Source organism: Mus musculus, chromosome 6 (genome assembly GCF_000001635.26).
Source record: "Mus musculus strain C57BL/6J chromosome 6, GRCm38.p6 C57BL/6J".
In the NCBI taxonomy this organism is placed as follows: domain Eukaryota; kingdom Metazoa; phylum Chordata; class Mammalia; order Rodentia; family Muridae; genus Mus; species Mus musculus.
In genome coordinates, this window is record NC_000072.6 from 30,427,407 (window position 1) to 30,440,436 (window position 13,030).

The 13,030-nt window shown below is 40.5% G+C and overlaps 1 protein-coding gene across 4 annotated transcripts in view; it reads left to right on the forward strand.

Annotated features, from left to right (window-relative positions):
* Positions 1 to 13,030, forward strand: part of Klhdc10 (kelch domain containing 10) — a 53,663-nt gene that overhangs the window by 25,890 nt on the left and 14,743 nt on the right. For 2 of the 4 annotated variants that reach the window (NM_029742.3, XM_017321829.1), the window contains exons 2-3: positions 303 to 389; positions 12,238 to 12,459. In NM_029742.3, the coding sequence (NP_084018.1) occupies positions 303 to 389; positions 12,238 to 12,459 (309 nt within the window). The remainder of the gene's footprint in view (positions 1 to 302; positions 390 to 12,237; positions 12,460 to 13,030) is intronic. The other 2 variants (XM_030255666.1, NM_001311087.1) reach the window with 1 other exon arrangement.

Consider the following 13,030-nt stretch of genomic DNA (forward strand, 5'->3'; position numbering starts at 1 on the left):
TCGCTTCTAAAATTCCTGGTAAATGTTTGCCGCAGACGGCATTGGTGATGATTTGAGGCTGTTGAACAGCTTTACAAAGGTGCACATAATTGTGTTGTTGGGGATAAGAGTTGAAAACTCTGACCACTGCTTATGTATTATGTCATTTTAACTTCCAGAGTTAAACGAGACTTTATATCACTTTCCTTCTGTATTCAAGTATTGTTTTGTTTCCTGTTTTTCTGTCTTTATAATACAGTAACTATGTATTACTTGCCATGTGTTGTATGTGTCTGACTTACTGCTGATAATTGTGGTGACAGGTAAGAAGAAAATACGGTGGGACCCAGTTAGGAGGCGCTTCATTCAGTCCTGTCCCATCATAAGGATCCCTAACAGGTTCTTGAGAGGTGGGTGATAACAGGCAAGAGGTCTGTGCTTCCTGTGGGTTGAAGGGAATTTTGAATGGATTTTCTAAATTCAAAACTGTTCTCTTTAAGTTGTCTTAACAGCCAAAATTGAAGCAAAAAGTCTAGGCCTTAGTTTTAAATTTATGTTTTATATTGACCACTGTTGGGATTATAATGATAAGTTTTGGGGAAGTTAGATTCTCTTAATGTATCTTAGATAGTAGAGTAGATTACCTCACTAGTATCAGTGGCAGACCACCATAACCACATCAAAAAACCTTCAAGTGTAGGATGTGATTCTAAGGAAGAACCAAGTGATGATATGATAGGCTAAGAATTCTTTGTATCAAGCATCATAGATAAAAACATAGCCATGGGAAGCATTTATAACAGGTGGTTAATCTGAATAATAAAGAGCTCCCAGGAACTAGTAGTCTATACTAAAAAATAAGTGAATGCACATGAATAGTTAATACATAGCAAATGGTAGTTGGGGAGGGCAAAATGGCTCAGAGGGTAAAAGTGCCTGTTGCCAGGCTCAGTGACCTGAGTTTGACCTCTGGGACCCACATGGTAGGAACAGAAATGACTCCAAGTTGTCCTGACTCCACACATGTGCTGTGGCACAGCATGTACACACAGCCACATACAACACATGTAATTTATAAATAAATAATATATAAATGTAATAACAAGTTCAAAAACAAATGCCAGTAAATATAAACTTCATTATTCATTACTGTCACAAACACAATAAGTAAAATGGGAAGACTAAAGCCATCCATGTTGGCAAGGGTCTAGGAAAGAGAGCTTAAACGTGAGCTTTTATGCAGTCTTAGGACTAACTAGCAAACTGTATCACCTTTAAAGCTGCTGATGTGTCTGACAGGCAGCTTTTCTTCTTAGAGTTCGCACTCTTTCTACTAACTACTTTTCTGTCAGCTGTAGACTGTTCTGAATAAAAAGAAAAATCTAGCTCACAGTTTTTCCTTCTTTCTTGTTTTTTAGCTATAGCAAATTATCAGATAAGCATGCTTGATGTTATAATTAAGACTTACTAAATTACTTACAAGTCATTCCTCTAATTTTAACTGAAGAGATTAAATAAAAAACCTAAGCTGCATGGAGCCATGTAAACCTTTAAAGCCGGCAGATCAGTGAATGCCAAGCCACATAGCAAGTTCCAGAATAGCCAGGGCTAGACAGAAAGACCCTTTCTCAAAAAACAAAAACAAACAAACAACAACAAAACCCAAAACCAAACAACAAAGACCACTACGGTAAATCCCACAGCTGCTATAGATGTCTCCATATCTAGTTTTTAACATATTTTTAGCAGCCAAACCCTGGAACATGAACAGACTTAAAACCAGGCCTGAATGGGTCAAGATAAGAAATTCAGTAATAGCAAGGTGCCTCTCAGCAGAATAATTGTTATTGATAAATGTCAAAGGTACTTTAGTAGTGTGTTATGGGAAAATAATACATATAAGTGCAAGCCAGGCGTGGTGGCGCACGCCTTTAATCCCAGCATTTAGGAGGCGGAGGCAGGCGGATTTCTGAGTTCGAGGCCAGCCTGGTCTACAAAGTGAGTTCCAGGACAGCCAGGGCTATACAGAGAAACCCTGTCTCGAAAAAACAAAAAACAAAAACAAACAAACAAAAAACATACAAAAAAAATATAAGTGCAAAGAGAGATGTTAGTTCTGTAATATTTTCTTTTTAAATTAAATACTAACTTATTAACTTTTTTAAACTGAGAAATTTAACTTAGTCTGAAATAAGCATAAACTAGGCTTCATAAGCAATGTAGCAATATTTTAAGTACTCATGTTTACTAAATATAAGCATAATTAAGAAGTAATTTAAGGCCAGGCATGGTGGTTCAGGTCTATAAACCCTGAATTTGGGAGGCTGAGGCAGGAGGATGTCCTTTTACAGTATAGGCCAGCCTGAGTTGCATGGTGAATTCTAGGCCATCCTCAAATGAAACTCTGCAGAGTGAAACTGTCTAAGAACCAGAACAAGGGTTAGAGATACAGCTTAGTTGGCAGGGTGCTTAAATGGAGCATGCTCAGAGCCACCTAAAAACCCCTGGTCCCCAGCACCACATATAACACCAAGTATGGGGGCAGGGGGATGACTCAAGACTTGACAACCAACTCACAATCCCTGGGAGCCACTACAATAAAATTCAAACAAACAAAATACTACCAAAGCAAACAAAGGCAAAAATGGTACCACTTTTAATTCTCACACTTAAAAGGGAGGTGGAGGCAAGACGATCAGTTCAGGGTTGTCTCCAGCTACATAGTGAGTTCAAGGGGCCTGAAGCACGTGGGACCATGTCACCACCACCACCACCACCACCAAAAAAAAAAAAAAAAAAAAAAATTGGGACATAGAGTTTAATGAAAAAGCAGTTATGTGAGTGGAGAGAGGGCTCAGAGGATAAGAGCTCTTGCTGCTTTTGCAGAGGACCCTTTTGGGTTTCCATCACCCGCATGGTGGCTAACAAGCACTAAACCACTTCCAGAGGATCTGACGCCCTTCTTTGGCTTCTGCAAGCATTAGGTGTGTGTGCACTTCACATACTTGCAGACAAACACTCAAGCATATTTTAAAAAAACTTAAAAATTGTGTAAAATCCTATACAAATATAAAATGTCAAAAGAAATAGTAAAAACAAATTTGGTTCTATCTGGATGGTGGGTTTTTTTTTTTTTTGTTTTTTGTTTTGTATAGCTTCCATTTAAAAAAAAAAAAAAAAGAATCATGGGGGTAAAAAACACCGCACAGGTAAGTTTTATACCATTGGAGATTTGTAAGTCCTAAATTCAGAGAAATTGAGGAAGTTGGTGGTAGATAATGCTGAGCAGACTGAAGCGGGAGCAGGCTCAGCATTGGGGTGTAAGGATCACCACTAGCCTCCTTAGAAGCAGAGGCCTTGCCTTGTCTGTCTTCTCTCCTTCGACGAGTTTCAGTGTTTGATGCTGTTGGCCTCCTGCATCTTATTCACGTTTCTCTTCCCTTTGGATCACAGTGCTTTGTATGATCCTAGATGTTTTCTGCTTCCTCCTCTTTGTCCATTTTGTTCTCTTCCGTGTTTTCTTATTTCTACCCATTAAAGGTGGAAACTCAGTGTTCTGTCCTTTCCCATTGACCTCTGGCCGTCCCATCGACTTTCTTAGGTTTAACTCTGTTCACCATTCATCCCTTCACTCGGTGTTTCTGGTGGCTCTCCATGAGGCAGTTACTGTGCTTGATAGATTGATGATGCGGAGCTAGAGAACCAGGTGAACGACAGCTGCAGAGTGATTAGAACGGAGTTATTTGTGACAGTGTCCTGATAAGGTAGTGGAGCACACACACAGGTTTCTCATCAGCAAATGGTGAAGACGATGAATAGTATCATTTGGTTTATCAGATAAGTCACTTAAACCTAAGAGGGTTTTTTGAGGGAAGGGTAATTGCAGACACAGGTAGGTGCCAGATAGCTTGAATATGGTGTTTGTGTAGATGCTTTCAAAGGTCTGTAGAAAGTTTAGCATAATGGGAAATGGCAGCCAGAATCTGTAAGGGGCCAGATAGATCGAGTACCATTGAAGGAGAGTTTTTCATGATCAGACTTGGTCTTGTAGCTAGTAAAGAGATAATGACTACAGTTACCAAGGTGAGGAAACCTGCATCCTGAAATGAGGCAGCTGTAGTAGGGATGTGGGGGAGGTACAAACTTGAATTATGCATGGTGCTGAGTTAGAGCCTAGATCACTAATTGAAGAGTAGGAGGGGAAAACAAGGAATGACTTCAAGGACTGGCTGCAGAGTGGTGCCTCAGTGGGCACGAGGCGGACACCCAGGGCATACATACTGAAGGCAGGCAGAATACTCATGCACATTGAATAAAAATCATCTTTTTAAAAAGTGACTTCCAGATTTTCTTGTGTGACACTTCTTGTCATTAAGCGTGGCATGGATAATCCCAGGGCAGAGTTTGGGAGTAGGTGATAAACTCCCATTGATTTGCAAACCACTAGTTGATTATCCCTTAACACTTTTAATAAGTATTTCCAGAAAAACCTCTGATTCTTTAACAGTAAGTCTAGCAGTTACTTCCAGGAAAACTTGGAAGACCTGTCCCCACTTTGTCCTGATGTCACTTTCTGTGTACAGCCTGTAATAGCACCAGCACTGACCACATGGAGTTCTGTTCACTTGTGTGCCTCCCCTTGGGTTGTAAGCTCTTCCAGGACAGGGGCAGTGGGACTTCAGCTGCTTCTGCATCTCCGTTTGATAGTACAGTGCATGTGAGAGGTGTATTGAGTTCGATCTAATTATAAACTATAAAGAATTTATTTTTATTTGTTTGTTTGTCTTGAAACAGTATCTCACTATGTAGCCCTATCTGGCATAGAACCTACTCTCCAGATGTGGCTGGCCTTGACCTCTCAAAATAAATGAGAGATCTGGAATTTATGCAGTACACTCATTTTGGGAAAATTAGTTGGAAAGGTACTTCTGGTGACATAAAGTCCAAATTGAGGAATATTTGATTATATGAAGTAGTGTGTAGAGACTCTACTAAAACTTAGCCGTGAAGCTAAATACAACTATAGATATTTCTAACAGTGTAGAGGAATTGTGTAATATGTGTGTATACATATGTATTGCATTTCTATAACTAAGATTAAACAGTTGGAACTAGTGCTAAAAGTCTCATAATTTTTTTGTTTAGTGAATAAAGTGCTTGCCTAAGGACCAGATTGGGTCCCTCAAAATGTCTGTAAATGCCAGGGGGCACAGCAGGCTGCCTGTAATCCTGGTTCTGGGAAGGCTAAGGCAGTAGGTCCAAGAGCAAGCTGTCCAGTCAGACTAGCTGGATGAGAAATGAACAGAAAGAGTTTTCCTCAGTCAGCAAAAAGAAGGAAGTCAGCCTTGGGCCTGCCTTCATGCACACATACCTATGCCCTTACACACATGCACACACACACATACATTAGTGAAAATAAATCTTAGTAAAAGTACAGAATTTCAGTACTGAAATATATAGGTGAGAAGTGAGCATTCTCATTTCAGGAATATACCATGAATTTATGCAAATCAGGATTTATAAAAGACATCTCTATAAGAATGTGTGCAGTCTGGAGTAGGCATTTGCTGAATGAAATTCCAGATGGCCAACTAACATAAAAAGTGCTCGACTTGGTTGGGCATGGTGATGTATACCTTCAATTTCGGCATTCTTGGAGGCAGAAGCTAGAGGATCTCTGGGAGTTAAAGGACAGCCTGTCTACATAATGATTTACAGAACAGCCAGAACTACACAGAGAGACCTCATCTAAAAAGATTTTTAAAAAGTGCCCAATTTCTGGGCTGGAGAGATGGCTCAGCCGTTAAAGGCTAGGCTCACAACCAAAAGGTGCCCAATTTCATCAGCAATGAGAAAAATGTGTGTTCTAATGTGAGATAGGTTTGTAGACTAACAGGAAGTACTAAGTGGGAGCAGTGACTGCCAAGTATTGACATGAACGTGGGATGTTCATGCTGTTGGTTACTACGGGAATTGTTCTAGCCATTTTGAAAACTATGGCCTCATCTAATAAGGATTTCCTTTAAGACTCAGGAATTCAGTCTCTGGATTTATAGCCAACAGCATTGTGGCCCCCTGTTCACCTGAAAACATGTATGAAAATGTTTCTATCAATAATAGGCCACAGATTGAAAGCACCTAAGTGTCTATTCACAGAACTAGACTAAGTGAGTAAACTGGGCTGCCCACTCAGACAGAGATGCCACTCAACAGTGGAGATGAGCAGACTGCGCACACCATCTTCAACAACAACAGAAAGGGAGCCTTGGAACAATCATAAATAAGAACCCAAAAGAATATGTACTATATCTTCTTATTTTGGTTTTTTGACACAGTGTCTCTGTGTAGCCATGGCTGTCCTGGAATTTGCATTGTAGACCAGGCTGGCCTTTTAACTCGGAGATCCTCCTGCCTCTGCCTCCCAAGTGCTACAAAGGCGTGCGCCACCATCCAGCTACTGTATCATTTTATTATACACTTCAAACATTATTTGGGAATGCACACTTAGATATGGCAATGTATAATAAAACTATAGAGAGACCACTCGTTTTATGATTGACAGAAAAATTAGTGGGTTGGAGAAATGGATCAGAGATTAAAAGCATTGGTGGCTTTTGTGGAGGACCCAGGTTTGATGTCCAGTATCTGTATAGCAGCTCACAATAATCTAAGGTAAAGAGGTGCATCGGAGGGTGCTGTGAGCATGAAGGGAGGGCAAGCTTCTGGAAGTTGGTAGTACCTACACTAATAGGCTCAAAGAAAAGCATGACACCCCCATAAAAACTTAACAAAAATTTAAGCATTCTTTTTTTGTTAAAATGTATCACACTGTGGCCTTATATGTGTCCCTTTCTGTATGTAACATTTCAGTACAAATTTTATTTTAAAAATATACCCTTTTCTAATAAGGAACAAAATCTAATGATTACAAGAAACCAAGAGGAAATAACTAATTTTGAAGTGAAATTTGACCAGTGTCCTCACTGAATTAAATTAAGCAAGACTAATCTCTTCAGTATCATCTCTTCTATTCAACCTTGTTCTGTTAAATTTCAGCTAAAACTTGAATAGGATAAACAAAAAAATGTATTTGCTGGGGAGCTGGAGAGATTAAGAGCACTTGATTAAGACCCTGATTTGTTTCTCAGCACCCACATGGCAGCTCACAATTGTCTATAGCTCCAGTTCTAGAGGCTCTGACTTCTTTTTCTGACCCACTTAGGCAACTTGGTATACACATAGTGTACGTACATTTAGGCAGTCATACACATAGAGAAATAATCTTTAAAAAAACCAATTTTCTGGATTGCACCCTGGGGAAGCAGAGAAAGAAGATCAGGAGTTTGAGGCTTGTCTAGATGTGGTGGTGCACGCCTTTAATCCTTTCACTGGAGAGACATAAACAGGTTTTTAAGCATTTAAGGCTAGTCTGATCTAAAGACTGTATTTCAGGTCAGCCAACTCTATATAGTGAGATCCTGCCTCTAGAGAGCTGAAGGCTGGCCCAGACTGTATACTGAGACCCCGTCTGAATAAGAAGATAGGAAGGCAGTGGTGCTTTGAGGTGTGTGGTTCAGTTGGTAGCACACTTGCCTTTCATCCATCCCTACACTGTGAAAGTGGACATGGTGACCCTATCTGTAATCCTAGCGCTCTGAAAGTAGGAGTAGGAGGGTCAGTAGCTTAAATCATCCTGGGCTACTTAAGACCCTGTCTCAGGACAAGATCAAAATACACACTTTCATACGCATATTTAGGATTGTAAATAGTCCAGTAATATAGCTCTACAGTAGTTATATTTGTAAATATTTGAAATGCATGTTTCTTTGACCCAAAAATTCTATTTCTAGATTTATTCATACATTTTCATAGGAATATGTAGAAGAAACTTTAGTCCAGTATTACTTGTAATAATGAGAATATTGGAAATGACCTAGTAATCTGTTGCATAATCTCAGAGAACTAGCTGGTTTCTGCTACAAAATCAAACCCACCTCCCTAGTTACCATAACTCCTGTTTACCCCTGAGTTAGAACAGATGCTTGCCTCGGGAAAGAAAATGGCTCAGCTGTCCAGGTCCCACAGCTACGTGTATGTGTCTTCTGATGTTCAGATCACCTCAGCATGCAGGGTCATTTGTCATTCCTCACTTACACACACATTTTTACATTCCGTGGTGTGTGTGTGTGTGTGTGTGTGTGTGTGTGTGTGTGTGTGTGTGTGTGTGTTGTATGTTCCAGGAGTTGGATGCTGGTCTTTAGGCTTGGCTCTGTGAATCTTTACTTCTGAGCTCACTCTGAAACCTACTCCTCTGTTTTCTAGTGAGAGTTTTGGAAGCAGGCAATCCAAACCTGTGGATGATTGTATCAGGGGAAAACTTGGTGGAGGACTCAGAGACTTTAGACTAAAACTAAATTTCATTTTGTCAAGGTCAAGGAGCTGGCCACATGTGCTTGGCTTCTGCCCTGACACATTCCTGTGGTTTTTTAAAAATGAAATGGGAGTCGGGCGTGGTAGCGCATGCCTTTAATCCCAGCACTTGGAAGGCAGAGGCAGGCAGATTTCTAAGTTCGAGGCCAGCCTGGTCTACAGAGTGAGTTCCAGGACAGCCAGGGCTACACAGAGAAACCCTGTCTCAAAAAACCAAAAAAAAGAAAAAGAAAAGAAAGAAATGGGTTTCTGCTATTCGGGAGTCACTCTTGGGCTATAGGAAGGGGTTCTGTGGAGAGAGAACTTAACTCTGTCAGCTCTAAAGGCTCCTTGACAGAAGGTTCAGCATTGATCAGGTACTGATCACATGCTCTTACCCAGCCATTTAATTAGACTAGATCCGGAGAACAGCAGAAGTTAGCAGTTAGATTAACTCAGCACTATCTGGGAGACACAGGAGCTACAAACTTAAAGTTTTGTAGCAGCCACATGAAAAACAAGACATTATGTTAATATTTTTATTTAACCCATATCATTTTATCATATCATTAACGTAGAACTGGTAATTTTACTTTTTCTGTTTGGTTGGTTGGTTGGTTTTTTTTGTTTTGTTTTGTTTTTTTGAGACACAGTTTCTCTGTGTAGCCCTGGCTGTCCTGGAACTCACTTTGCAGATCAGGCTGGCCTTGAACTCAGAAATCTGCCTGCCTCTGCTTCCCAAGTATGGGGATTAAAGGCATGCACCACCACTCCCCAACAATTTTACATTCTTTTAGGGATGCTAAATTTTTGAACACAAATTCCCGTTGGGCCCAGCCACATTTCAAGTATAGCCAGGAATTACTGCATTATGTTGGGCAGAGCTAGGCTGTAAGCCCCAGAGACAGTGTCACTGGCCCAGAACCTGTCACAATAACAGTTCACAGCTGTTGTCCAGTAATTTTTGGGCTTAGAATGAATGAATGGGTACATTTTATGTCAAATCATCTTTTCATTTTGCCGTAGTGTTTGATCCACATGTTATGTTCATCACCAAGATGGCGGTAAGCCTAGACCATGTTTTCTGCTCTGTGTCCATTGAAAGTTCTAGAATGCTACTGTCATTCTTTTCACATTTTCCCAATATGTAAAACCTAAACAAAAAACATGAGAGTCTTCCTTCCTGACCAGTGAGCATAGCAACTGTTTTACGTTTGTCTTGCTAATTCCTAGATGCATGTACCTTGCAAAGATCATTTACACAATCTAGCCATCCCCTAGTCACACTTGCCCTCTCCCCCTTCTATTCTTTTGGTGCTGGAGTTTGAAGCCAGGCTTCCCACATGCTCAGCACCTGCTCGCTGTTGAGCTCCACACCATCTATCTTGGAAATACTGTGTCAGAGTCCACAGAGCTGGTCATTGTTTTAATCATCCCTGCCACTGTTTACTTTGGCCTAAAGTTAAACCCAGGGAAACTTTTAGATATGTTGTATTTTCCGGCTGTGTCAGGTGATGTGGGTAATGCAGGATAATTGTACATGCTGTTTGCCTTTGAGGAACTTTTACTCTGTTTGCAATAAAAAACAAACAGATGAAACGAGTGGAGAGGAATCAGTTACAAACCAGCTCCATTCTCAACCCCCTTCAGTGTCTCATGTGAGCCTCACACTAGGTTACAGGAACGTGGGTGCACCTGCATTTCTCTTTCCTCACATAGCTCCCCACTACCTGGGAAGATAGACGTGTAAGCCAGTGAGCGTTCAACAATAGCACATCTGCGAGGTACAGTGGTACCTCCCCAGCACAGATGAGGAGACAGATTCAGTGGAAGGTTGTGTCTACACCAAGGTCCTGGACGAAAGAACTAGGATGTCCTGGGAGCCCTTGCTCGGTCTCCCATAGCTTACTCTCCTGTTTTCAGTGAGCCAGACAGAAACTTAATTCTTCACTTACACCAAATCATAAATCAGTTGTCAATGCCTAGTTGCCTGAATTCTACTTGCCTGGTATTGGACTCATATTTACAAAATACAGTATTCCCATCTCGATAACTTTAGGTCTGCCCTAACATTGAACGGAGGCTGCTGATCCAGAAGAACCTAAAGGGACATATGGTAGACTTGAGAGCATTTCTACACTGGAGAATTAGAGAGCAGGTCGCCTAGGCCAAGGTCAAAGGAAGGACTCCAGGCTTGCTGGGCAGTGAGGCTAATAGCTCTAGTGAGTAAGTGAAAGGAAGTGGTTTAGCATCAGAGGGCTCTGAGATGCTTAACCTAGGCCTTAAAGAGCTGTCAGTGATTTACACACAGGACTGACAGGACAAGAGCGACTAAAAGATACATTGTTGCTTTGTTTTTCAGGTACTCTATTTCTGTGCATAGCATCTTAATTCTTGTTCCAAAGTTTATCATGTAAAGTAGAGTTTTTGCTTAAAAAGACACAAAAGGCCTTATTAGGTTGGTAATAAATACTAATTAGTAAAGCATATTAGGTGTCTGGCAGTGTGCTAAGTACTGGTGGACATTATACTATCATCAGTAGCACATAAAATAGAGATATCTTTAGGGTAGTAACAAATGTAGTGTCATCGTAGTCCATATCCTATTGCAGCTTGTTTGGTTCTGTAACTATTTAAGGACTTCTGGAGACCTGTGTAAGAAGTTGTAAGGATAATTGAAATATAAAGAAGTGGATTTTTTTTCTCCCTTTAAACTGATCTCAAAATTAGTTTAAATGAATTATGTATATAATTCAGTCATTTACTTATTGTATACCAGGTATTTAGCCAAGGGCCTTAAATATGCTAGGCAAGTACTCTACTCACTGGAGCTATATCCCCAAATTGCCTAGGTTGTTCTTGAACTTATGCTGTGAGCCCAGGCAGGCCCTGAGATGATGGGTCTCCTACCTCAGCCTCCTGAGGACTTTTGATTCCAGGCTTGTGCCACAGGTCTAGCTGGTGACGGAACTGAAACCTCAGGCTGTAGCTCAGTGATAGAATGCTTGCTAACTATGCATAAGGCAAGCTGGATTCTTGCTATCATAAAGAAAAATATTTAAAATCTATAACTTGCTTCCTTCCTATTTGACAAACTTTGTCCTTTTCAGGGAGGGTTGTGGGGAAGGGTCCTGGAGTCCTATCCAGAAAATGCTGTCTTTACCCATATCATGGAGTATTTCAGAGGTCAGGTCTTACCTACAGTTTTTTTAATTTTTGATCATTTTGAGTTTAAATTTTTTTCATAATAGCTTTTCTTAGTAATAGCCTTAAACAGAATATAAGATGTCCTTTGGGATAAATGCAGGATTTTCTTTGAAAAGTTTTGGAATGGTATTCAAAGTTTAATTTTGCTCTGAGCACACAAGAGCCAGTTTTCTTTTTAAGCGTATAATTACATGTATGTGTTTATTTAGACATGACTCACACATGTTTGTGATTGCTCTCTCCAACAGTCACAGTTTAATCTAGCTTGCCTCTGCTCTCACCTAAAGAGGAAGAGATCTGATCTCTGACCTTAGCGTCTGAAGCACTAGGCCTCTCTTGCTTCTCTTGAATTCCATATCGTCAGTCATTTTCTTGAGTTTATCATGCTGTGTCACCTCTCCTGGGAAGAATCTTTTAGTCTTTGAAATTTAAAAATCGTAGGAAATAAAAATGGAGACTAACTCCCTAAAATCCTAAGTAGTCTGTGTAAGTGCATACAATAAGCGAGGTAAATGACATACATGTGTATTAGGAATCACCCCCCCCCCCCCACTCCCTTTGGAAGTTCAGATGGTTGTTACTAATTCTGTTTATGCTCCTCATCTGAAGCCATTTTTGGAAAACCATCCTCTTCTTCTTTAGGCCACAGACCTCCCCCAGCCCGCAGTGGACACCGTTGTGTGGCAGACAATACCAATCTCTATGTGTTTGGAGGGTATAACCCAGACTATGATGAATCGGGAGGGCCGGATAACGAAGACTACCCTCTCTTCAGGGAGCTTTGGCGGTATCATTTTGCAACAGGCGTGTGGCACCAGATGGGTACAGATGGCTACATGCCCCGGGAATTGGCATCAATGTCACGTAAGTACCAGCAGTTTTGAAGTTTTGACTTTGTGAACTATCTGAAATGGCAGGTTTGGTGTCACTTGTTCCCTTCTTAATAACGTACACTGTTGCAACATGATGAAGTGTAGTCACGGAACAGGTATTTCACTGTGGTGATAATACAGTGTAATGACTCTGAATCGCTGCGTTCCTGGGTTTGAGCCTAACTGTATAATTTTGGATTGCCAGATGAGTTTTTAACTATTTACCTGTAAAGTGAGACTAACACCATCTCAGGTTCAATATAAAGTATTACATATATCCTAGGAAAAATGTAGTCAAATGAAAAACTGGAGTTGCAGCTATAGTAATTAATAGCTATTAAATGAAGGACTTCACTTCCTTACAGCATCATTGTGATACAAGTTTCTACAGTGATTGCCATTGTACAAATGAAGAACCAACATTTGAGAGGGGCCCTGAGAATAGATGGCTAAAAGTAAATGCTCTGAAGCCAGACTGCTTGGGATTGAATCCAGCTCTTTTTAGGAAACCTTCAGCAAGCTATTTAAACTCTTTTTAACCAGTACAATGGTGCATGCCTGTA